Raw genomic sequence first — 25,874 nt, 5'->3', positions numbered from 1 at the left:
TCTCTAGTTGCTGTTCTGGGGCTTCTCACTCTGGTGACTTCTGTTGCAGAACGCTGGCTCCAGGTGCATGGCCTTCAGTTGTTGTTGCATGTGGGCTCTAGGGCACAGGCTTAGTTGCTCCGTGGAATGTATGATCTTTCCGTATCAGAGATCGAACCTGTGTCTCCTGCATTGGCAGTTGGATTCTCTACCACTGAGTCACCAGGAAACCCTGCATTTTTGCCTTTTAAACTAATTTTATTTTTTTTTTACTCCAAATAGTCTGTAAGCAGTGGAATATATTGAAGATGGGCTTCCGAATCCTCCACCTCTAGATGTACACATATATTTTAAGTGAGAGACTGCCTTTCCTCTTGAGCTGTCTTTCTGAATAGGTTGAGCTGCTTCCCATCTGGCCTCATACAAAGCAGAGAGGGGTCAGGGCTAATACCTGGGCATGACTACAAATAGCTTTTCTGACTCCCTTTTGTCGCCTTTTGTTTCTTTATTTCCCTGTAGTGCTCCCATTAGAGGGTTTTGGTGGTGCTAGAATCTGCCTGCCAATGCAGGAGACGCAAGAGACACAGGTTTGATCCCTGGGTCTGGAAGATCACGTGAAGTAGGAAATGGCACCCCACTCCAGTATTCCATGGACAGAGGAGCCTGGGGGGGCCACAGTTCGTGGGGGTTGCAAAGAGTTGGATATGTCTGAGCACATTGTTTCTTAGAAATACTTATTAATTCTGATCATAGACTTCAATTTCCCAATTTTTACTTGAACTTAATCTCTCCAATTAGGATTTCAAGTTACAGATTATCTTTAAGGAACTATTAGTATAGTTTAGAGTTCAAAATATCATTAGGGAGACCTAGGTCCAAAAAATATCCTAGAGAAATTTAATAATATGTTCTCATTCTCCTTTGATGAGGCTGGCAGAATTAGAATTACAATGAATGGAAACAATATGATTTTTTTTCCCCCTCACTTCTCCCTTCTCCTCATTTGTTTAGGACTACAGGCTCCATTCTGATTTAGGAGTCAGAACGAAATTCCTGCTCAGTATTTCAGTGATAATTCTCCCCATGGTCTATAGGATCCCTGTTCTCTTTGTTTCTATAGCAACAGTCCTGTGTTGCTTGGTTAGAAGCAATTTTCTACTGCTGTGGTGAAGCCCTATTTTTTCATTCCTTGCTCCCCTGTTGCCTTGGTAACCAGCCTCTCCCTCTTCTGGTCTCTCAGTAGTAAATTCCACTCCCCCGCTTCCTCCCTCTCTCTTTCTCTCACAACAGTCACCTGGTCATGACTGAGACAGTGCTTTCCCATCTGTAAGTGGGTCTCCTCTGTCATGGTCAGATTGTCATCATGATATTAGCCTCCCTTTTGCTTTATTTGCATCATTTCTCTGGCCTTCCTTCTTTCTGGTGGTTGTCAAGGTAACTGTACCCTCGGAAAATCTCCAGGCAAAGGCTCTACAGTTAACAACCATCATGTGAGTGTCTGCCATTATGTGGTCACACATCTCGATTTTAAAACCAGCTCCAGGCGGGTACCACAAATTGGAGAGAACAAGGCTTTTGATCAAAGCAGGCTGGATGGAGAAAAGGAGGTACAGGGGACCCTGGGACATGTGACTACAAGGTTGAGGCTGGGTCTGCAAGAATAGCCATTATGCCAGCAGTGATCCAAGTGATTGAGAAATGTATTTATTGGCAGTCATTCTAGATAGGTCTATCATATGCTGTAACCATCCAGGGGTGATTGATTCCTCTGGCCCAAGGGTGACATGACCTGAGAGCTAGGCAGAGCCAAGTAGTAATCTCAGGGAGAAAGCAATTAGAACTCTTGAACTTGCTAACAAGGGGTGAGTAGAATAGGTATTTAGGCACTTTCACACATATACTGGAAATTTCTCTACCCTTAGGCTGCTGCTCTTACCTCTTTAGTGAGGCAGATGGGGTGTTATTATTATAATAACACAAAGTGTTCAACAAATGGTGGTTATTATGTGCCAGGGCACTGTAGTAGGCACTTTTCAGACATTACTTCATTTTCTCCTTATGGCAATCCTGAGAGGTATTTAATGATGAGAAAACTAAGGCTAAGCTAATTGTGTGAAGTCACTCAGCTAAGTGACTGAGTTGGAATTCAAATCCATGCTCATCTGACCAGGTGCCCAGGATTCAGATTCCTGGACCAGGGATCCAACCCCTGCCTCCTGCGGTGGAAGTGTGAAATCTTAACGCCTGAACCACCAGGGAATCCCGCTGAAGCCCTTTCTTAAAGGTTGTGGAGTCTCCAGAATTTTGGTCCTCTCTGGACCTGATTTTTCCCTATCCCTACTTTAATCTGAGTGTTGTTACTATATCCTTTCTGCCTTCCTTATTTTTCTTCTTTGTATGTTGTAGGTTGTTTACTTGCTTATTTTTCTCTCTGTTCTCACCCCATCTCTTGCATCCTTTCACCAAAGAGATGACAAATTTTGTTTTGTCTTCTGATTGTGTCTGATTTTGAGTTGTTGGATGAAAACATAACAGCAGCCCTCTTGTGTGGATCACAATAAACTGTGGAAAATTCTGAAAGAGATGGGAATACCAGACCACCTGACCTGCCTCTTGAGAAACCTGTATGCAGGTCAGGAAGCAACAGTCAGAACTGTACATGGAGCAACAGACTGGTTCCAAATAGGAAAAGGAGTGCGTCAAGGCTGTATATTGTCGCCTTGCTTATTTAACTTATATGCAGAGTACATCATGAGGAACGCTGGGCTGGAAGAAGCACAAGCTGGAATCAAGATTGCTGGGAGAAATATCAATAATCTCAGATATGCTGATGACACTACCCTTACGGCAGAAAGTGAAGAGGAACTCAAAAGCCTCTTGATGAAAGTGAAAGAGGAGAGTGAAAAGGTTGGCTTGAAGCTCAACATTCAGAAAACAAAGATCATGGCATCTGGTCCCATCACTTCATGGGAAATAGATGGAAAAACAGTGGAAACAGTGTCAGACTTTATTTTTTTGGGCTCCAAAATCACTGCAGATGCTGATTGCAATCATGAAATTAAAAGACGCTTACTCCTTGGAAGGAAAGTTATGACCAACCTTGATAATATATTAAAAAGCAGAGACATTACTTTGCCAACCAAGGTCCGTCTAGTCAAGGCAATGGTTTTTCCCGTGGTCATGTATGGATGTGAGAGTTGGACTGTGAAGAAAGCTGATGGCCAAAGAATTGATGCTTTTGAACTGTGGTGTTGGAGAAGACTCTTGAGAGTCCCTTGTACCTCAAGGAGATCCAACCAGTCCATTCTAAGGGAGATCGATCCTGGGTGTTCATTGGAAGGACTGATGCTAAAGCTGAAACTGCAATACTTTGGCCATCTCATGCGACGAGTTGACTCACTGGAAAAGACTCTGATGCTGGGAAAGGTTGGCGGCGGGAGGAGAAGGGGACGGCAGAGAATGAGATGGCTGGATGGCATCACCGACTCTGTGGACATGAGTTTGAGGGAACTCCGGGAGTTGGTGATGGACAGGGAGGCCTGGCGTGCTGTGATTCATGGGGTCGCGGAGAGTCGGACACGACTGAGCGACTGAACTGAACTGAACTGAACTTTTCCTGAGAACTGGGAAGATCTGATTCTAGAGGTCACACCTCTGAGCTCACTGGCTGTAGCACTAAGTAGGCAAGCCATTCTCTCCATTAACAAATCATTGGGTATCTTTTCGGTATCAGGTACTATACTGGATCCCTGGGTCAGGAAGATCCCTTGGAGGATGGCGTGACAACCCACTCCAGTACTCTTGCCTAGAGAATCCCATGGACAGAGGAGCCTGGCGGGCTGCAGTTCTTAGGGTTGCAAAGCGTCAGACACTTCTGAATTGACTTAGCACGCACACAGGCACCCCCTGTACTGGAGATACAGTAATGTCCCAGGCAGAATCTGTTCCTTGCCTTTACAGAACTAACAGTCTGGAGAGAAAGTCAGACAATAGAGGTCAAAACATAATTTCATACTATAATTAGGGCTATGAAGAAAAATCGGAGAAGGTAATGGCAAGCCACTCCAGTACTCTTGCCTAGAAAATCCCATGGATGGAGGAGCCTGGTAGGCTGCAGTCCGTGGGGTCGCTAAGGGTCGGACACGACTGAGCGACTTCACTTTCACTTTTCACTTTCACACACTGGAGAAGGAAATGGCAACCCACTCCAGTGTTCTTGCCTGGAGAATCCCAGGGACAGGGGAGCCTGGTGGGCTTCCGTCTGTGGGGTCACACAGAGTCGGACACGACTGAAGTGATTTAGCAGCAGCAGCAGCAGCAGCAGCATGAAGAAAAATAAGTGGGTGCTAGTTGAAAAAAGAATAATAGGTATAAATCTATTTTAGAGACGACTGATATGTTCCCATTTAAGAGAGGAGGCGGTTGAAGTTTTCACACTAGCTAGCTGACGGCAGTCACAGCAGGACCTTCTGAGCTTGGGAACCTTAGTCCCTTTTTTCCTCCATCCCTCCGCCCTTTCTCTCTAGAACCCGAGATCCGCGCAGGCGCACTGACGGTTGCCATGGGGACAGCTGATCCGGCGCAAGCGCAGACGTCTCCAAGATGGCGGCGGCGGCTGCTGCAAGAGCTGTGTCTGTGGGGCCTGGGCTCCGGGGCCTGCAGCGGACACTACCTCTCGTAGTGATTCTCGGGGCAACGGGCACCGGCAAATCCACCCTGGCGTTACAGCTCGGCCTGCGGCTCGGTGGCGAGATCGTCAGCGCTGACTCTATGCAGGTATGACAGTGCGGCTGTCCCCGACCTGGGGAACCGGAGGCCGCGTGCGGGCCTCCGGCCGAGTAGATATCCTGTCGCTTGGTGGAAGCGGGTGAACTCCGAAGCTTGTAGGGCGGAGGGGGCAAAGGAAGGGCACTCATGATTAGTAGGCGCCCACCATACGCCAGACACCGTGCCAACATCTCATTTACTGCTGACGACTTTACTGTCTGGTGTGTAGGTTCTATTATTTTCTTTTTACGGATGAGGGAGTTCACCTCTGGAGGCGAAACGACCACCGCCTGTCACAAAGCGAATATGTGGAGGCGATGGTATTTGAACCTACAAAGGTGACATATAGGTGTCCAATACATACCTTTTAATTGAAAATTATTTCAGAGTTTTTGCTGTTTAGAATTCCCAGCAAAACCAGGATAAATCATTTACCATCTGTGATTGTCTGCCGAGGGAATGGATCGCCGTGGATAGTCTTGAGACCTGGATTCTCCTCCCTAATCTGCCATCGGCCTAAATAAGCTGACCTAAATAAGGTCGTGATTTGTGCTTCGATTGAGGGTGGGTGACATTTGGGGCAAATCTCTGATGGAGGAATTACAAGTTAAGAGTTTTTACAGAGTAAATGAGATGCTTGGTGTGCAATGCCTGCTGCTGAACCTCAGCAAGGAGGGGCAGTCCTTCTCCCCACTGTACCCCATAAACCTCTGGGGCATGGTCTCCACCCTCATTAGTTCATTTGGGGTGACACGACCATCAGCACATATCAGGTGATTGGGATAATTCAACAAATATTTGTTTGCAGCCTCTACTTTGTGCTGACTTTGAGAGACAGACTTAGCTCAAATCCAAGCCTTGCCTTTTCTGCTAAGGTATACAACCTTAGCTTGACCTCTCCCATGTCTTTGTTTCTTTTGTAAAATGGGAAGAATAAATTAGTAACATGATATTATTGTAATGGTTAAACAGATTAAATATGTAAAACAATATAATAGGCAGATAGTAAGTGCTAAAAATATGGTAGGTGCTATTTTCTGCAAGGCCCTTTTGGAGAGACAAAACTGCAGTCCTTGTCCTCAAGGAGTTTTAGTCCCGCTAAACATGAAACAAAGCAAATTAATACGTGTTTGAACTGAGATTTTCGTGATGCTTTGCAAAGTACGGGAGTGGGAGATGGAGAGGAGAGAGACTACAAATTTTAGATCTTACATCCATGGGGAAAGTCTCGCTGGTGTGTGGAGAATGCAGCAGGTATGATCCACGTTAGGAATCTTATGCTCAGAGAAAAGTTTCCTCTGCTTGGTGGAACCTTTTCCCGTCCATAAGTGTGCGTCTTTAACTCTCTTTGTTTAGGTCTTTACTTAGATGTCACCTTATTGAAGCCTTCTCTGACCATCTTACTTAAAACAACACACTCTTGCTCCATGTTTCCCCCTCTTCCTTATATACCACACTTGTCAGGAAAGTGTTCTCAATAGAACATCTTAATTTTACATCTGTTTTTAAGTAAGTTGGCAGGTCCTGGCAGTAAGGGTTGGTGATTGCTCTTAATGGCTGTTATCCATTATTCAGAAATGTTTCTTTACTCATATCTGTGTGCCACAAGCTTGAGCTTGCTAGAGGTCTTGCTCAAGGTAAAATAGGCCACATCAGTTAGACACCTTGTGTCTTGTACAGTGCTGATGATATGGTAGATCTTTAACATTTGATGAAATATTTGTTGACCTGTCTTATCAAAATCACACATCTTGATCCGTTTAGATTCTTCCTGTGGTTGTAAGTAACTAGACTATGAGAATTAAACTTCTTTCATCCTTGGGATGCCATGAGGATTAATTAATGCATGAAAAACACTTTGAAGATAACTGAGCTTTCTGAACTGGCTATGAAAGAGTTAGTTGCTCAGTCGTGATTCTTTGTAACACCGTGAACTGTAGCCCGCCAGGCTCTGTCCAGGAATTCTCTGGGCAAGAATGCTGGAGTGGGTAGCCATCCCCTTCTCCAGGGGATCTTCCTGACCCAGGGATTGAACCCAGGTCTCCTGCATTGCAGGCAGATTCTTTACGGTCTGAGCCACCAGGGAAGATTGTGTTTAATTTTGGTTATGCCTGGGATATTCATAACATTTCCTCTCATACCCATTGGAAAACTTTGACCTTTGATTTTTACTTTTCGGTTCAATTAATGAAATAAAGTATCTCTGCCCCTTTCACTGTGGTTATACATAGTTCTTCATTTCTACCATTGCTTACCATGCCCCTGATAAGGTAGTGCTACTCTGCTTGCTTTTTTTTTTTTTCTCTGCTTGCTTTTTAACCAATAGAAAGAGATAAGGCTTTTCAGTGACTTGAGGTTAACTCAAAAAATTTTTGGCAAACTTGTAAACAAGTGACACCCTTTTTTTTAAAGTTTATTTCTTTTTAGTTGTCCTCGGTCTTCATTGTTCCCTGAGGCCTTTCTCTAGGTGCGGCGAGAACAGGCTCCTTTTTGTTGCGGTGCAGCAGCTTCTCACGGCCGTGGTTTCTCCTGTTGCAAAGCAGAGGCTCTAGGCACGTAGGCTGCAGTAGTTGCAGCATGCAGTTTCAGGAGTTGTGGCTCGTGGTCCTCAGAGCACAGAGGCTAGTTGTGGCCTGAGGACTTGGTAGCTGCGGCTCTCGGGCTTAGTTGCTCTGGGGCGTGTGGCCCTGGGGCGTGTGGGATTGAACCCGTGTCCCCTGCATTGACAGGCAGATTCTTATCCACTGTGCCACCAGGAAAGTTCCAATGAATGATATTCTTAATGTTGGAGTTAACCAGCTTCTTTTCTTTTTTAATTTTATTTTTTATTAACCAGCTTCTTGAAAGAACAGTTTCAGTTAAATCCACAAGCAGAATCATAACTTAAATTTGTATAGCACTTTTTATAAAATGCTTCTATATATGCTTTTTTGTCCTCACAATGACCTTGTAAGATAGATACAATTATCACTTCACAGGTGAAGACACACAGGTCTTACAGTAAGTAGCAGACCTAGCGGAGAAGGCAGTGGCACCCCACTCCAGTACTCTTGCCTGGAAAATCCCATGGACGGAGGAGCCTGGTAGGCTGCAGTCCATGGGGTTGCTAAGAGTCGGACATGACCGAGCGACTTCACTTTCACGTTTCACTTTCATGCATTGGAGAAGGAAATGGCAACCCATTCCAGTGTTTTTGCCTGGAGAATCCCAGGGATGGGGGAGCCTGGTGGGCTGCCGTCTATGGGGTCGGACAGAGTCGGACACGACTGAAGTGACTTAGCAGCACCAGCAGCAGCAAACCTAGAGTTGGACATAGGTCTCTACTTTCCATGCTCAGTTCCTTACCTATACACAAAATTGTCATCCCTTTTAGATGAGGCAGGAGCTGTGGGAGTCAATCATTAGAAAGTACTTCTTAACTTGTATGACATTCATCCTTCACAGGAGTATGTTACATTTTGGTCAAGATATAAAATGTATTTTAGGATTCATATTGTGAATTGCAGTGTGAATTCATAATGATATCTCAAGTTGAGTGTTGAACTAAGTGGTGGCCATGTGATACATTGCTTAGGGGGCTAAAACTTACTGCAGCTGAGATATAATTTAATGTAAATAATTTGATGGTACCAAAGGCAGAGAATGTTTTCTGGAACAGAGGAGAAACGAAGGGCTTGCAGAGAGCCTAGAACGAGCAGTAAACTTACTTGTTATAACAGCCACAGAGACTGAAGGGTGACCAGGTGGAAAGTGCGATGATTAGAAAGTTTTTGCAAGTTTCCAGATTGATCTTTCTAAACCAGCATTTGAATTAATAGTCCCAGAAGTATACCAGTAACTCAGAAAGGATTGCATAACTCTGTCTTAAATCTATGCACCTCATACTTCTTGTATCATTCTTTTGTCCTACCTTAATTGTTGGGTCATCCCCAAGGCAGTCCCAGCAGGGCAGTTTTCATCCAAGGAAAGTACTTGTTTTTGTAAACATTGAAGAAGTAAGTGCTCTAAGTGTTGAGGTAGCTTCTTTGAGATAAAACCACAGGGTGTTAAGGGTTGTGTGTCTAGGGTGATAATATTGTTACAGAATGTGGTAGATAATGACTTGCTTTTATAGCCAGGTAACACCTGAGGTCCTGCCTTGCCTCTCACCTCTTATTCTTGCGTCAGTGGTTTGTTGAGGAGGAAGTCAGAACTAACTCTCGGAGGGATTACTTGCTAAGGGACTTCTGGGCTTGACTGTGAACTTTTCATGGTAGGTCTGACAGAAGTGAAAAACAACCTTTGTGCTTAAGTTTCTGAGTTTTCCAAACCAGTTTCACAATTGTAGAAGCATACATACTCTCAGCTAGCAGTAAGAGTCTAAATTCAAAGGACAGGTAATACAATCCCTGTTTTCCAGGATGGAAAAACTGAGGTGCAGAAAGATTAAAGAGCAGACTAGAGATCACACTACAAGACACTTGCACACCTGGGAATTGGATCTGGATCTTCTAACTCATGTAGTGTCTGATATATTGCAGGAAGATGATACTGAAGGTCTTCTTTTCAGTCTTTTTCTTGGCATGTAAATTTAAGGTACAATGCTTTGTCTTTAGTGACTGGATGAAACATTGTACTGAGAAATTTGAAGGCACTTGCCAAAAGATGTACAATGTCTGCCTGAAAATACAAACTGCCAACTATATGCCAAGAGAAAATAAACAAAGTGTTCTATTTGGGTTTATAGAGAGGAAATATCTCTAATGCCTTATTAGTTCTTCAAGTTCTGTGGAGAAGCAGTAGTCATACATAGGAGCACAGTTCCCTTGTGTTTGCCTAAACCTCCAGGAGGAGAAGCAAGTTATTTTTGGCAGTCTGACTAGTAAGCAGGCTATGTGTCATCTAATAAATGTGAAGTTCTGCGTTCTTTGTCTGCTTTGGGACATAATTTAGGAGCAGTGTTTTGGTTTTTTTTTTCTTTTTTTTAAACCAGAGGACTGCTTGTCTGATAGTGCCCAAGGGAGATCTGGCTTGCATGGTGGAGGGATATGAAAGAAGAGATGGGATAGTGGGTTACAGTGGCTTACTAGGATATGAAAATGAAAGCTACAAAAACCTGTTAACTGAGGAATGAGGGCTATCCAGAGTCTACTTGCCACAACTGACAGAGAGACAGTCTTTTAAAGGACTAAGCATGAGAGTAGACCAGAGGAAATAGCCCAAATTTTGGGTATTTAAAAAATGTATCATCTAAAAATATACATATATTCATTTATAGGTTCCTGCGTTCACCTTCATTGTGAGTGAGTTTGGTTTTCCTTTAGCTGAAAGGATATTAAGCATGGGTGGGTTGTACACATATATTTGGTTTGTTGGGTTTTTTTTGCAGCTGTGGGAGGAACTTTAGAGTTAAATCTGCCGTGTTACATAAGGAACAAGAAGTGGCTACTGGCTAAATGGGAAGACATAAGAGAGCACATGTGGGTTGCAGTTTCAGATTTGTGAGGATGAGGTGCTGTGCTGATGTTTCAGTGCTGAGGGCAGGGTGCTGAAACAGCTCTACTTCACGAAGGAGTATTTATATGAGGGGTGTAAGTTATTTGGGGTACACAAGAATTCACCTGTGTGCTCTGTATGTGCTCTAGTATGGCTTAACCAAATTGGTTGTGGTTTCTTGTGTAGTTTGTTGGGTTCTTTAGATAATTTGAATCAGACCAGGTTCCCTTTTTCAGTTTACCCAGAGCTTCTGAGCTGGAACTTCACCACTGCTCCTTCCTCATAGCAGCCAGAGTTCAAGCTCTTACCACTGTGCTGTGAATAATAATTATACTGAAAATGATAACAATAAAAAAATATATGTCAGGCAGTGTTTTAAAAGTTTGTCATATATTATCTCATTTAATATGCTCATTGCAACCTTAGGTGGTAGACACTATTGTTATCTCACCCCTAAAAATTACTTCTTGAATCCTCATCTCTGTGCTATTCTGTTTTTTTCTCCATCTCTTCCTATTTATTTATCCATTCATCTTCCATCCCATTCTTTTCCTATATACCACTGTATACATTTTATCAGGCAGAGAAGGAAAATGAATATTCCTGATGAAAGAACAGCATGAGCAAGGTAAAGGAAGGGTGAAAATGCATGGTATGTTTTCAAGGCATGACCAGCAACTATCATTGGCATGGACACTAGAAGGATAGTAGTCAGAGGTGAAACTAAAAATGCAGACCCTGAGGCCCTTGAGAGGCATGCCATGAGGTTTGGGGTTTTAAACGTGTGAATGATAGTAAATCTATTTCAGAAGGTAACTCTGAGGCTTGGGTGGAGAATGGGTTAGAGAGGGATAAACAAGTTTAGGATTCTGTTACATTAGCCTGGGTAAGAGGGGCTGGAGTTAAGTTGTGGCTGGGAAAAGGAGTAATAATTTTGATGTTTTGGAGACAGAACCAATAGGATTTTGGTTACTGAACTGGAAGCATTGTAAGGAAAAAAGATGGAGAGCAAAGCCTTTTTGTGTTTGGAAAAAAGAAAACATGCTTATTTAAAAAAACCCAAATAATATACAAAAGTTCAAAGGAAATATCACCATAGTCTTAGCATCCAAAGATAACCATTTTGACATTTTGGTGCACATCCTTCTAGACCTTTTGTTTTTTTTGTTTTTGGTAATTTATTTTTTATTGGAGGCAAATTATTTTACAATATTATATTGGTTGGTTTTGCCATACATTGACATGAATTCGCCCTGGGTTTACATAAGTTCCCCCTCCTGAACCCCCCTCCCACCTCCCTCCTCCCTTTATCCTCCCTCTGGGTCATCCCCGCATGCCAGCCCCGAGCATCCTATAACATGCATTGACCCTGAACTAGTGATTCGTTTCACATATGACAACATACGTGTTTCAGTGCCATTCTCCCAAATCATCCCACCCTCACCCTCTCCCATAGAGTCCCAAAGACTGTTCTATACATCTATGTCTCTATTGCTGTCTCGAATACAGGGTTATCATTTGCATCTTTCTAAATTCCATATATATGCGTTAGTATAGACCTTTTGTTTGTGTAGTCATCAGATCAGATCAGATCAGTTGCTCAGTCGTGTCCGACTCTCCGCGACCCCATGAATCACAGCACGCCAGGCCTCCCTGTCCATCACCAACTCCCGGAGTACACTCAAAACTCATGTCCACAGAGTCGGTGATACCATCCAGCCATCTCATTCTCCGTTGTCCCCTTCTCCTCCCGCCCCCAACCTTTCCCAGCATCAGAATCTTTTCCAGTGAGTCAACTCGTCGCATGAGGTGGCCAAAGTATTGCAGTTTCAGCTTTAGCATCAGTCCCTCCAATGAACATCCAGGATTGATCTCCTTTAGAATGGACTGGTTGGATCTCCTTGCAGTATAAGGGACTCTCAAGAGTCTTCTCCAACACCACAGTTCAAAAGCATCGATTCTTCGGCGATCAGCCTTCTTCACAGTCCAACTCTCACATCCATACATGACCATGGGAAAAACCATTGCCTTGACTAGACGGACCTTGGTTGGCAAAGTAATGTCTCTGCTTTTTAATATACTATACACATATGTATATGTGTTTTTTCCAATTTACAAAAATTATAAAATACATGTAACAAAATTTATCATCTTAACCATTTTTAACTATACAATTCTGTGGTGTTAAATGCATTCATGATGTTGTATAACCACTCTCCATTTCCATAACTCTTTTCATCTTGCAAAACTGAAACTCTGTAAACAAGGCCCTGCTGTGTAGCACAGAGAACTATATTCAATATCCAATTATGAACCATAATGGAAAAGAAATATAAAAAAAGAATGTGTGTATATGTATAACTGAATCTCTTTGCTATACATCGTAAATTAATGCAACATTGTAGATCAACTATACTTCAATAGAAAACAATGATTAAAAAATAAAGAAAATCAGATATTTCAAATTAAAAAAAACTCTGTACTCGATAAGTGATAACTCCCCATTCTTCCTTCCTCCCAGCCTTGGCAACCACCATCCTGTATTCTGTGTCTGATATTGACTACTCTTATGTAACTTACATAAGCAGAATCATGTGATAATTATCTTTTTTGTGACTTTCTTATTTCACTTCGCCTAACGTCCTCAGGTTCATACATGTGATTCTTTTTAACATAAGTTGACTCATACATTTCATGCTGCTCTGTATCTTGCTCATCCTCCCCTTAACAATGTGTTACAGTTATCTTTATGTGTTAACTTTGCATCTCAATTTGGTCTCAATTTGGGGTAATTTACTCTCCCACTCCCACTGCAGGGGACACTTGACAATCTCTGGAGATATTTTCCGTTGTAACAAATGGAAAGGTGGGTTCCTGGCATCTAGTGGGTAGAGACCAGGAATGCTGCAGAACATCCTATTATAGGTAAAACAGCCCCTCCCAACAAGGGGTTCAGTTCAGTTCAGTTCAGTTCAGTCACTCAGTCGTGACTGACTCTTTGCGACCCCATGAATCACAGCACGCCAGGCCTCCCTGTCCATCACCAACTCTCAGAGTTCACTCAAACTCATGTCCACAGAGTCGGTGATGCCATCCAGCCATCTCATTCTCTGTCGTCCCCTTCTCCTCCCGCCCCCAACCTTTCCCAGCATCAGAGTCTTTTCCAGTGAGTCAACTTGTCGCATGAGGTGGCCAAAGTATTGCAGTTTCAGCCTGGCCCCAAATGTCAATATGTTGTACTGACGTTGAGAAACCCTGTTCTACATTATTATTAGCCTTTAAATTTTGAAGTAATTATAGATTTACACATGGGTGTCAAAGACAGTGTATGTCCAACTCTTTGTGATCCCATCGACTGGAGCACGCCAAGCTTCCCTGTCCTTTACCATCTCCCGGAGCTTGCTCAAACTCATGTCCATTGAGTCAGTGATGCCATCCAACCCTCTCCTCCTCTGTCATCCCTTAGTCCTTCTGCCTTTAGTCTTTCCCAGCATCAGGGTCTTTTCTAATGAGTCGGCTCTTCGTATCACATGGCCAAAGTACTGGAGCTTCAGCTTCAGCATTGGTCCTTCTAGTGAATGTTTGGGCTTGATTTCGTTTAGGATTGACTGGTTGGATCTCCTTGCAGTCCAAAGGACTCCCAAGAGTCTTCTTCAACACCACAGTTCAAAAGCATCAATTCTTCAGTGCTCAGCCTTCTTTATGGTCCAACTCTCACATCAATATATGACTGTTGGAAAAACCATAGCTTTGACTATATGGACCTTTGTTGGTAAAGTAATGTCTCTGCTTTTTAATATGCTGTCTAGGTTGGTCATAGCTTTTCTTCCAAGGAGCAAGCGTCTTTTTAATTTCATGGCTGCAGTCACCATCTGCAGTGATTTTGGAGCCCCCAAAAATAAAGTCTGTCATTTTCCGTTGTTTTCCCATCTGTTTGCCATGAAGTGATGGGACTAGATGCCATGATCTTCATTTTTTGAATATTGGGTTTTAAGCCAGCTTTTTCACTCTCTTCTTTCACCTTCGTCAACAGGCTCTTTAGTTCCTCTTTGCTTTCTGCCATAATCCTGTACTGAGTTATTTATCGTTCAGACTGTTTCAGCTGTGATTGTTGGGTGCTCTTTCATGTTGATGCTTGCATCCTTTGGCATGTCCCGTATTTGTTTGTTTAGCACTTCCTTACTTGCTGGCACTGCAGGATGCTTTCATCTTATGTTTGTCCTGTTTCAGTTCTAGAATCAGCCATTTTTCCAAGGAGCCTTTGTTCCTTTTACTGGTGATTGGTATTCAGATACAAAGTACTGGGTGCTAATTGTGCTTGTTACTAGGATATCATTGCTTCTAGTCCCTTCAATGGGAAGAGCTAGGCAACATATGTATATATACTAATTCATACATACCCAAATATCTATTTTATTTCTGTATCTATCTATGTAGATGTTAAAATAAACGAGTTTATACTGATATCTCTGGCTCCATTCCACCACAGGTTTTATTCTGATCTTTCCTTCTTGTTATTTGTGGCTTCTTCCTCAGAGTAATAAACCTGGCTCTCCTTGTCTACAAATGTTTTCTTTTTTTGTACAACCTGTAAAATAGTTTAACTAGTTAATGCTGTGAGAAACAAGTTTACCAGCTAGAGTATAATGTTTGTGTATAATTCATTTTGCCGATTTAGCCGTGTAGTATCTAGCCATAACATCGTTTTACAGAGTTATTTAGGTCAGCTCCTCTTCTCCCCCTTCAGTGAGATTATGTCATGCATCTGTAATATAATTAGATTCATTTATTGCAGACTGGATTCTGTCCTGGCTCCTCAGTCTTTCTGGTTATTATTATTTTTAAGTTTGCGTGCAGTACATTCATTTTTGTGCACAGTTCTTTGGGTTTTACAAATGGAGAGAGTCAGGTATCTGCCGTCACATATCATACTGAACCACTTTCATCACTCTAAAAATTGCCTTGTGTATCCTCTTCATAGTCACCTCCTCTACCTGCACCAATTTTTGGCAACCACTGATCTGTTTTCCATTCCTGTGTTTTGCCTTCTAGAAGGTCATATACGTGGAGTCATACAGTACTCAACCTTTGGGGTCTGACTCTTTTTTTTTTGGCCACACGGTAGCATGTGGGATCTCAGTTTCCCAACCAGGGGTCAAACCTGGGCCCTCTGCAGTGGAAGTGTGGAGTCTTAACCACTGGACCACCAGGGAAGTCTCATGGTCTGACTTTTTTCACTTAGCAAAATACATTTAAAATTCTTCCATGTAGTTACATGAGTCTGTTTCTCTTTATTGTTGAGTATTATTCCATTGTACATTATATGTCCTTTCATCTATGAAATGCCATTTGAATTTCCAGTTTAAAGAAAGCTATTATAAACATAGCTAATGATTTAACTTTACAGGACTGGTTAACTAAGAAAATAGTTTCCTAAAATAGTTTAGGAAACTACTAAACTGTTTTCCAAAATGATTGTACCATTTTGTATTCCTGCCAGCAGTGAATGAAAATTTTTGTTTCTTTGTATTCTTTTGGCATTTGGTATTGTTGTTGTTGCTTTTAATTTTAACAATTCCAAGAGGTGTGTACTGGAATCTCATTGTGGTTAATTCAAATTCCCCTAAAGGTTAATGATGTTGAATATCTTTTCATGTTTATTTGCTCTATGTATATCTTTGGTGAAATATCTGTCTGATCTCTTTTTGGGAGGGGCTGTCTTACTGTTGAACTTTAGGTTTTTAAAATGTATTTTGGGTACAAATCCTTTATACAGAATGTTATTTGCAAATATTTTCATCTAGTCTATATCTTATTTTTTCATTCTCTTCAGTGTCTTTCACAGAACAAAGTTTTACATCTTCACTAAGTCCAGTGTATCTATTTTTTCTTTAGTGGATTGTGTTTGTGGTGTCATATCTTAAAAACTCACTGCAGGGAGTTCTTGGCCGTCCAGTGGTTAGGACTCAGTGCTTTCACTGCCATGGCTCCAGGTTCAGTCCCTGGTCTGTGAACTAAGATCACATAAGCAGGGGACCCCACCAAAAAGAAAAAAAGAACAAAAAGACAAAACACTAACTCATTACCAAGTCCATAAACATGCTGATTTTTCTCCTGTTCTTTAAAAAAGAAGTTTATCTATACAACACAAACACACATATATATACAAACACACATGAGTTTTATAGCTTTTCATTTTCCATTTATACCTGTGATCTATGTGAGATATGTATGGATGTCCAGTTGAACCAGATCTAATATTGAAAGACTATTTTTTCTTCATTGAATTGCCTTTGCATCTCTGTCAAAGACCAGTTGACTATTTTTGTGAGTCTACTTCTGGGGCCTCTATTCTGTTCTGTTGATCTGTTTGTCTATTCTTTTGCCCGTATCTCTTTGTCTTTAGTTACTGTACCTTTATAATAGGTCGTGAGATTAGATAGTGTAAGCTATACAACTTTCTACATTATTTTTTTGATCTCTGTGTAGTATTCCATTTCATAGTTGTATCATAATTTATTTAACCATGTTTCTTCTGAAGGACTTTTAGTAAGTTTAATTTTGGGGTTTTTTTTTGCTTAATAAATGATGCTGAGATGAACATCTTTGCACACACATCTCTTCCTATTTGTGTGATTCTCTCTCAGGGTAAATTTCTGGAACGGGATTGCCAGATGAGAGGGTGCACGTGTTACTTTCTTCCAATTTTCTAAGAGCTTTATTAGAGGAGATACTTAAATTTTTCTTATGGAGGTTAAATTAATGTAGTATTAACCATTTTAAAATGAAAAATTCAGGGACTTCCCTGGTGTTCCAGTGGTTAAGACGCCACACTTCTATTGCAGAGGACACTGGTTTGATCCCAGGTTGGGGAACTAAGATCCTGCATGCCTTGAGGTGCAGCAAAAAAAAGTACAATTTATTGGCACTTAATACATTTGCAGTGTATCTCTATCTAGTTCTGAAACATTTCCATCACCCTGAAAGAAAACCCCATAGCCATTAAGCCATTACTTTTGAGTTTCCCTTTTCCCCCAGCACCTGGGAGCCACCAATCTGCTTTTAGTTCCTATAGATTTTATCTGTTTTGGATATTTCATATAAATGGGATCATATAACACATGACCTTTTATGTCTGACTTCTTTCACTTACATTGTTTGTAGCATGTGTTGGTGCTTCATTTCTTTTTATGGTTGAATAGATATTTCATTGTATGGATAGATCACAGTTTGTCCATCTATTGATGGACATTAGCACCTTTAGGCTATTGTGAATAGTGCTGCTTGCTGTGAACATAGGTTTACATGTTATTTGAGTATCTGTTTTAAATTATTTTGGGAATATACCTAGGACTGGAGTAGAATTGCTGGGTTATATGGTAATTCTGTAGCTTTTTGAGGAATTGCCAAACTCTTACACAGTGGCTATATCATTTTACATTCCCACTATCAATGTATGAAGACAGCAGTTTCTCACATCTTCTCTAACACTTCAGTTCAGTTCAGTCGCTCAGTCGTGTCCGACTCTTTGTGACCCCATGAATCACAGCACCCCAGGCCTCCCTGTCCATCACCAACTCCCGGAGTTCACTCAGACTCATGTCCGTGGAGTCGGTGATGCCATCCAGCCATTTCATTCTCTGTCGTCCCCTTCTCCTCCCGCCCCCAATCCTTCCCAGCATCAGAGTCTTTTCCAGTGAGTCAACTCGTCGCATGAGGTGGCCAAAGTATTGCAGTTTCAACTTTAGCATCAGTCTTTCCAATGAACACCCAGAATTGATCGCCTTTAGAGTGGACTGGATGGATCTCCTTGCAGTCCAAGGGACTCTCAAGAGTCTTCTCCAGCACCACAGTTCAAAAGCATCAATTCTTTGGCCATCAGCTTTCTTCACAGTCCAACTCTCACATCCATACATGACCACGGGAAAAACCATAGCCGTGACTAGACAGACCTTGGTTGGCAAAGTAACGTCTCTGCTTTTTAATATACTATCTAGGTTGGTAATAACTTTCCTTCCAAAGAGTAAGCGTCTTTTAATTTCATGGCTGCAATCAGCATCCGCAGTGATTTTGGAGCACAAAAAAATAAAGTCTGACACTGTTTCCACTGTTTCCCCATCTATTTCCCATGAAGTGATGGGACCAGATGCCATGATCTTTGTTTTCTGAATGTTGAGCTTCAAGCCAACCTTTTCACTCTCCTCTTTCACTTTCATCAAGAGGCTTTTGAGTTCCTCTTCACTTTCTGCCATAAGGGTAGTGTCATCTGCATATCTGAGGTTACTGATATTTCTCCCGGCATTCTTGATTCCAGCTTGTGCTTCTTCCAGCCCAGTGTTCCTCATGATGTACTCTGCATATAAGTTAAATAAGCAAGGTGACAATATACAGCCTTGATGTACTCCTTTTCCTATTTGGAACCAGTCTGTTGTTCCATGTCCAGTTCTGACTGTTGCTTCCTGACCTGCATACAGGTTTCTTAAGAGGCAGGTCAGGTGGTCTGGTATTCCCATCTCTTTCAGAATGTTCCGCAGTTTCTTGTGATCCACACAGTCAAAGGCTTTGGCATAGTCAATGAAGCAGAAATAGATGTTTTTCTGGAACTCTCTTGCTTTTTCGATGATCCAGCAGATCTTGGCAATTTGATCTCTGGTGCCTCTGCCTTTTCTAAAACGTGCTTGAACATCTGGGAGTTCATGGTTCACATATTGCTGAAGCCTGGCTTGGAGAATTTTGAGCATGACTTTACTAGTGTGTGAGATGAGTGCAATTGTGCGGTAGTTTGAGCATTCTTTGGCATTGCCTTTCTTTGGGATTGGAATGAAGACTGACCTTTTCCAGTCCTGTGGCCACTGCTGCGTTTTCCAAATTTGCTGATATATTGAGTGCAGCACTTTCACAGCATCATCTTTCAAGATTTGAAATAGCTCAACTGGAATTCCATCACCTCCACTAGCTTTGTTCGTAGTGATGCTTTCTAAGGCCCACTTGACTTCACATTCCAAGATGTCTGGCTCTAGGTCAGTGATCACGTTATCGTGATTATCTTGGTCGTGAAGATCTTTTTTGTACAGTTCTTCTGCGTATTCTTGCCACCTCTTCTTAATATCTTCTGCTTCTGTTAGGTCCATACCATTTCTGTCCTTTATCGAGCCCATCTTTGCATGAAATGTTCCCTTGGAATCTCTAATTTTCTTGAAAAGATCTCTTGTTTTTCCTATTCTGTTGTTTTCCTCTATTTCTTTTCACTGATCGCTGAAGAAGGCTTTCTTATCTCTCCTTGCTATTCTTTGGAACTCTGCATTCAGATGCTTATATCTTTCCTTTTCTCCTTTGCTTTTCGCTTCTCTTCTTTTCACAGCTATTTGTAAGGCCTCCTCAGACAGCCATTTTGCTTTTTTGCATTTCTTTTCCATGGGGATGGTTTTGGTTCCTGTCTTCCTGTACAATGTCCCGAACCTCCGTCCAGAGTTCATCAGGCACTCTGTCTATCAGATCTAGTCTCTTATTTCTCACTTCCACTGTATAATCATAAGGGATTTGATTTAGGTCATATCTGAATGGTCTAGTGGTTTTCCCTACTTTCTTCAATTTAAGTCTGAATTTGGCAATAAGGAGTTCATGATCTGAGCCACAGTCAGCTCCTGATCTTGTTTTTGTTAACTGTATACAGCTTCTCCATCTTTGGCTGCAAAGAATATAATCTATCTGATTTCATTGTTGACCATCTGCTGATGTTCATGTGTAGAGTCTTTTCTTGTGTTGTTGGAAGAGGGTGTTTGCTATGACCAGTTCATTCTCTTGGCAAAACTCTATTAGCCTTTGCCCTGCTTCATTCCGTGCTCCAAGGCCAAATTTGCCTGTTACTCCAGGTGTTTCTTGACTTCCTACTTTTGCATTCCAGTCCCCTATAATGAAAAGGACATCTTTTTTGGGTGTTAATTCTAAAAGGTCTTGTAGGTCTTCATAGAACCGTTCAACTTCGTCTTCTTCAGCGTTACTGGTTGGGGCATAGGCCTGGATTACTGTAATATTGAATGGTTTGCCTTGGAAACGAACAGAAATCATTCTGTCGTTTTTGAGATTGCATCCAAGTACTGCATTTCGGACTGTTCTGTTGACCATGATGGCTACTCCATTTCTTCTAAGGGATTCCTGCCCACAGTAGTAGATATAATGGTCATCTGAGTTAAATTCACCCATTCCAGTCCATTTTAGTTCACTGATTCCTAGAATGTCTATGTTCACTCTTGTCATCTCCTGTCTGACCACTTCCAATTTGCCTTGATTCATGGACCTAACATTCCAGGTTCCTATGCAATATTGCTCTTTACAGCATCGGACCTTGCTTCTGTCACTAGTTACATCCACAGCTGGGTATTGGCTTTGCTTTGGCTCCATCCCTTCATTCCTTCTAGAGTTATTTCTCCACTGATCTCCAGTAGCATACTGGGTACCTACCGACCTGGGGAATTCCTCATTCAGTATCCTATCATTTTGCCCTTTGATACTGTTCATGGGGTTCTCAAGGCAAGTATACTGAAGTGGTTACCTTTAAAAAAACTGTAGCCACCCTAGTGGATCTAAAAGTAGTATCTCATTGTGGTTTGGATTTACGCTTCCCTAGTGACTTCTGGACATCTTTTTGTGTGTTTGTTAGCTATTCATGTATCTTCTTTGGAGAAATGTCTGTTCAGGTCCTTTGCTCATTTTTAAATTGGGTCTGTTGTTTTTTGTTTGAGTTGCACACATTACATTTTTTCTCTTGTTGCTTATCAGTTTTTTTAAATTTTTAACTGGAGGATAATTGCTTTACAACATTGTGTTGGCTTTTGCCATTTTTGCCGTATACAATGTGAATCAGACGTGCGTATACACACATTGCCAGACTGCTTTCAAAAAGTTTACCTGTAGTGTGTCTGTTTCCCCTTACCCTTGCAATTCTGTGTGTTATCCACCTTTTTCATTGTTATCAGTCTGGTAGACAAGAAATGGATTTCATTTAAATTTCATTTTGAGATAAATTGTCTTTTCAAGGGTGCCATGGCCAAGTTTTTCTTTTTTGAATTTCCTGTGCAGTATCTCTTGTGCTTACTTCTGTATAGTGATATTCATTTTTGTGTTTATTGATTTGTTCAGTCCAGTCCCATGAATTGGAAATATTTTTTCAGTTGGTCATTTGTCTTTTGACTTTTATGATATTTTTTTTTGCCATATTAAGGCTTTTAATTTGTATATTCTTGTACACTTTTTAGGAGTACAAGTTAGCTTTAACATTCTTTTAGAAAGAGTTCATGACTGAAGTTGATAATCCATTGAACTGTTGGAATTTACAGATGTGAATAAAAGATGTTGATTCTCTAATGTAAATGAAGATGCATCCAGGGCCTCCTTGCCTTCACTCTGCATGTTACTCTCCTCTTGGAGTCTCATGTAGATGCAGATTAAGCATGGGATCCTGCATTGTCCAGGCTTATTTATGTCTGCATACCTTTGGTTAGCTACTTTCCTTTCTCTCTTTTTTCCACATCTTGCTGCCTAGCACAATACTTGCAACAGTGGTTCTCACCTTCAGCTGTTCCTTGAAATCACCCAGAGAGCATTAAAAAAATACTGATGCATAGGCTTATAGTAGTCAGTAAATACCTGTTGATTCAGATTACATGATTTGCCTAGCTTTTCAGGTACCAGTATTCTCTCCTAACTTACAGTCCTAGTTTTTACTCTAAGGTCTTCATTTAGCTCATTTATTTTACCCTGGTTGTTGTTGTTCAGTTGCTAAGTCATGTGTGACTCTTTGCGACCCCATGGAATGTAGCCTGCCAGGTTCCTCTTTCCATGGGATTTCCCAGGCAAGAATACTGAAGTGGGTTGCCATTTCCTTCTCCAGGGATCTTCCCAGACCCGAGGTTGAACCCCAGTCTCCTGCACTGTTGGCAGGCTGATTCTTTACCACTGAGCCATCAGGGAAGCCCATTTAGCCTGGTAGGCATTTTATTTGCTGGGAAAATTGGGTTTTAGTCTCAGCTTTGCCACTGACCACTGCATATATAACCTTGGAAAGTTCCTACTGCTCTCTCGGCTTTAATTTCCTCTTGGCTGTGTTAGGGAGGGGAAACTGATTGGATCAGATCAGGGATCAGCAAACTGTTTAAGTCCAGATAGTAAATATTTTACACTTTGTGGGCCATACAGTATCTATTTGTCACAGTGACTGAAACCCCTTTCAGCTCTGGTGTTTTGCAGTTCTGTTCTTTCAAACCCTAGTCAGGGATCTCACTACAAAAAGCCGAGGAAAAAACAGATACTGAGTATGTTGTGTACTGCTTACCATCTGTCTGGCACAGTTCTAAACACTTTGCATATATTAACTGTATTCCTCAGAATAGCCCAGCAAGGAGTGTAGGTGCTGTTTTTATCCCCATTTTACAGAGGCAGACTTGAGGCAAAGAGAAATCAGAGACTAAACCTGCCAAATGAAGGCTACAACTGGGTAGGAGAGCCAGGTTTGAACCTGGATTTTCTGGATCCATTATGCTGTGCTCCTCTCCCTGCCTTAGACATACACCTCCAAATAATGGAGCACCTCAGCTATTATTTTCCATCCTAAGAAAAAGTATCAGTGAAGCCATCAAGAGTGGGCCAATCTTGAGGCTGTAAAGATAGAAGCTTTCTCATTAACTGTTTTCTACTCTTGAACCAGCCCTTTTGTTTCTGTCTTAGCATTGTATTCATAGGGCATTGTCTGTGTGTATATTTGTAGCTTTCTGTCACACTTACTCTTTATTTACTTACTTCTGGCTGTGTGGGTCTTTGCTGCTTCCTCTGGTTGCGGTGAGAGGGGTTGTGGGGCGCAGGCTTCTCTTTGGGGCGGCTTCTCCTGTTGCGGAGCGTGGGCTTTAGGCACGCGTCCTTAGTGGTTGTGGCACACAGGCTCTGGAACTCAGGCTCAGTAGTTGTGGTGCACGGGCTTAGCTGCTCCACAGCATGTGGATCACCTTCCCACATCAGGGATCGAATGTGGATTCCCAACCACTGGACTACCAGGGAAACCCTGTCCTGTTTCCTCTTGAAAACTTTGAAGGGGTTCCGTGTACGGTAACTGTTTTCTCCTCAGCTTCTCAGATTTAATTTCACCTCAGTAGAAATTCATTACTTCAGGCAAGCAACAGACTAGGGTCAAGTGAGGATAAAAATTCTACTGATAAGAGGCAGCAGAGGGGACTTGCCTGGCAGTCTGGTGCTTAAGACTGTGCTTCCGCTGCAGTTTGATCTCTGGTTGAGGAACTAAGATTGCGCATGCCATGTGTCATGGTCCCCCCTTCCCCCAAAAAGGCAGCAGAAACTGCTTGGGTTATAGGCAAAGCACCCTGCTTTAGTCCCACCTCCCCTGCCATCAGTTATATGGCCAGGGTTGCTCTCTGAGCCTCAGTATTCTCAATACAAAAGTTATTAGACTGGTTATGTTATCTCTGAATTTCCTTATATCTATGCTTCATCAGTGTTTGCGGGTGGACTTCTAAGCACCCACTGCAAAGGCTCTGCATTGCAGAATTTCTCATATTTTCACTTAAAAGTATGTGCTAATTTTGCATTCTCTGTTCTAATCTCTCTGCATTTATTAGATGTCAAAATGTTTCAGATGCTTGTTGCCACCAAGTAAAATTAATTAGACATTGTATTAAAAAGCAGAGGTAGCACTTTGCCGACAAAGGTCTATATAGTCAGAGCTATGGTTTCTCTAGTAGTCATGTATGGATGTGAGAATTAGAGCATAAAGAAGGCTGAGCATCGAAGATTTGGTCCTTTTGAACTGTGGTGTTGGAGAAGACTCTTGAGAGTCCCTTGGACAGCAAGGAGATCAAACCAGTCAATCCTAAAGGAAATCAAGAGTGAATATTCATTGGAAGGACTGATGCTGAAGCTGACGCTTCAATACTTTGGCCATGTGATGCAAAGAGCTGACTCATTTTAAAAGAACCTGATGCTGGGAAAGATTGAGGGCAAGAGGAGAAGAGGGCAGAAGAGGATGAGGTGGTTGGGTGGCATCACTGACTCAGTGGACATGAGTTTGAGCGAGCTCTGGGAGATGGTGAAGGGCAGGGAAGCCTGGCGCGCTGCCGTCCATGGGGTCGCAGAGAGTCAGACACGACTTAGTCACTGAACAACAGCAACAGCAAAGACAGGCTCCCTGAAAGCACACATCACGTGCATATGGTGTGTGCACTTTTCACTGGAAAATCACAGCCTTAGTGATGCTAGTCTCGTTTCCTTTGAAGAGAGGTCTCTATAGGAAAGTAAAAGCCATCACTGGCACTATAGATTTCAAACCATTTCTGTTACCAGACTGACTAAACATGTCAAAGTACTGATTCTGCTTTCTGGGCATCTTAATCTCTCTGATTTATTCAGCATGTCTGCAGTTGGATCTCTGCTAAACAAAGCTAAAAGAAGTCGTTGCCTGCCGTGATGTTCCTGCAGCTAATTCATTATTTCTAATCTAGTAAAGTGTAGGTTATTTTAAAATTTGTATTTTATTAAGAAAGAAAAGTTAGCCAAAGACTGTCTACTCTTCAACATCTCTTCAGTTGAATATACAATTTCAAATTACTTTAGTTTAAAAAAAGAAAATCTGCTTTCCATTGAGTGTCAGCATCTTAAAAAACTTTTCCTTTCACCCTCCTGTGCCAAAACTTTTCTTGACACTTGGGCTATTAGAACTAGAAGCGTTGCTAGATGTGAGGAACTTGAGGTTCCAGGAATAAAAACTGACTTTGCGAGTTCACAAAGCTGATTTGTGTGGAGCCGAGATTAGCAATATAGTAGGGAAAGAACATTGACTGTGCAGTAAGAAGACGTGGATTCAGTTTGTCTCTGCTGCTAAAGAGCTGGGTGACTTTGGGCAGATTGCCTGATGTGTCTACATTTCTATTTCCTCACTGGTGAAACGAGGCAACGTAACTTCATAGAGAATGAAACTCTTAGGGTAAAATCTAGCACTCTGTACCTCCAGCCTGGAGTATCCATTGAATATATTCCACATAATAGACACCGTGCTAGATGTTGGAACTAGAGGTAAAATATAGTCTTCCCTCAGAACTTGTAGTCTAGTGGAGGAGATGGAAATACTTCTCATGCACAGGAAGTTCTGTGGTAGAGGTAATGTGGGAGCATGGAGGACAGGCACAGATGGGGAGGACTGGGGAGGGATCTCAAAGCAGTCTTTCATCAGAGGTGATGCTAAAGAGTTTAGGGATTCATGAGACCAGATGTTCATTTTAGAAAAATCACCGGCTTCAGTGTGTACTAAATTGGAGGGGTTATACCCTAAAGGAAGGAACATCAATGAGGAAGCTGATGGAACAGTTCAGTTGAGAAATCATGAAGTCTTCAATTGATAATGGCAGTGGGCAGTGTGTTGGTGGTAAGCTTTGAGATAATTTTAGGAACTCATATGGATAGAAGTTGAGGGAGATTAGAAATGTAGGAGAGAGAGATACTAGGATCATTTAGTTTTTACTTTGATTAGGTGGTTCACTCAGGTGTGGGTGGAAAGTTAAGGAGGTCAGTTTTGGACCTGAAACATAGCAGGTTTCAGGCGCCTGCTTGGGGTGGTGATAAAGATGATGATAGCTTTGTATTGCTGCTTCCTA

At 41.9% G+C, this 25,874-nt stretch overlaps 1 protein-coding gene across 1 annotated transcript in view; it reads left to right on the top strand.

Annotated features, from left to right (window-relative positions):
- The first annotated feature begins 4,561 nt into the window (after window positions 1–4,561).
- The window catches only part of TRIT1 (tRNA isopentenyltransferase 1), a 46,528-nt gene continuing 25,215 nt past the window's right edge, over window positions 4,562–25,874 (top strand). Inside the window, exon 1 of the mRNA XM_055402174.2 lies at window positions 4,562–4,755. Within this exon, the coding sequence (XP_055258149.2) occupies window positions 4,582–4,755 (174 nt within the window). The 5' untranslated portion in view covers window positions 4,562–4,581. The remainder of the gene's footprint in view (window positions 4,756–25,874) is intronic.

Source organism: Moschus berezovskii, chromosome 4 (assembly GCF_049115385.1).
Source record: "Moschus berezovskii isolate FMDL1 chromosome 4, NW_MosBer_1.0, whole genome shotgun sequence".
NCBI classification, from domain to species: Eukaryota; Metazoa; Chordata; class Mammalia; order Artiodactyla; family Moschidae; genus Moschus; species Moschus berezovskii.
The sequence above is the reverse complement of the archived record's forward strand: the minus strand, read 5'-3'. Positions and strand labels throughout refer to the sequence as shown.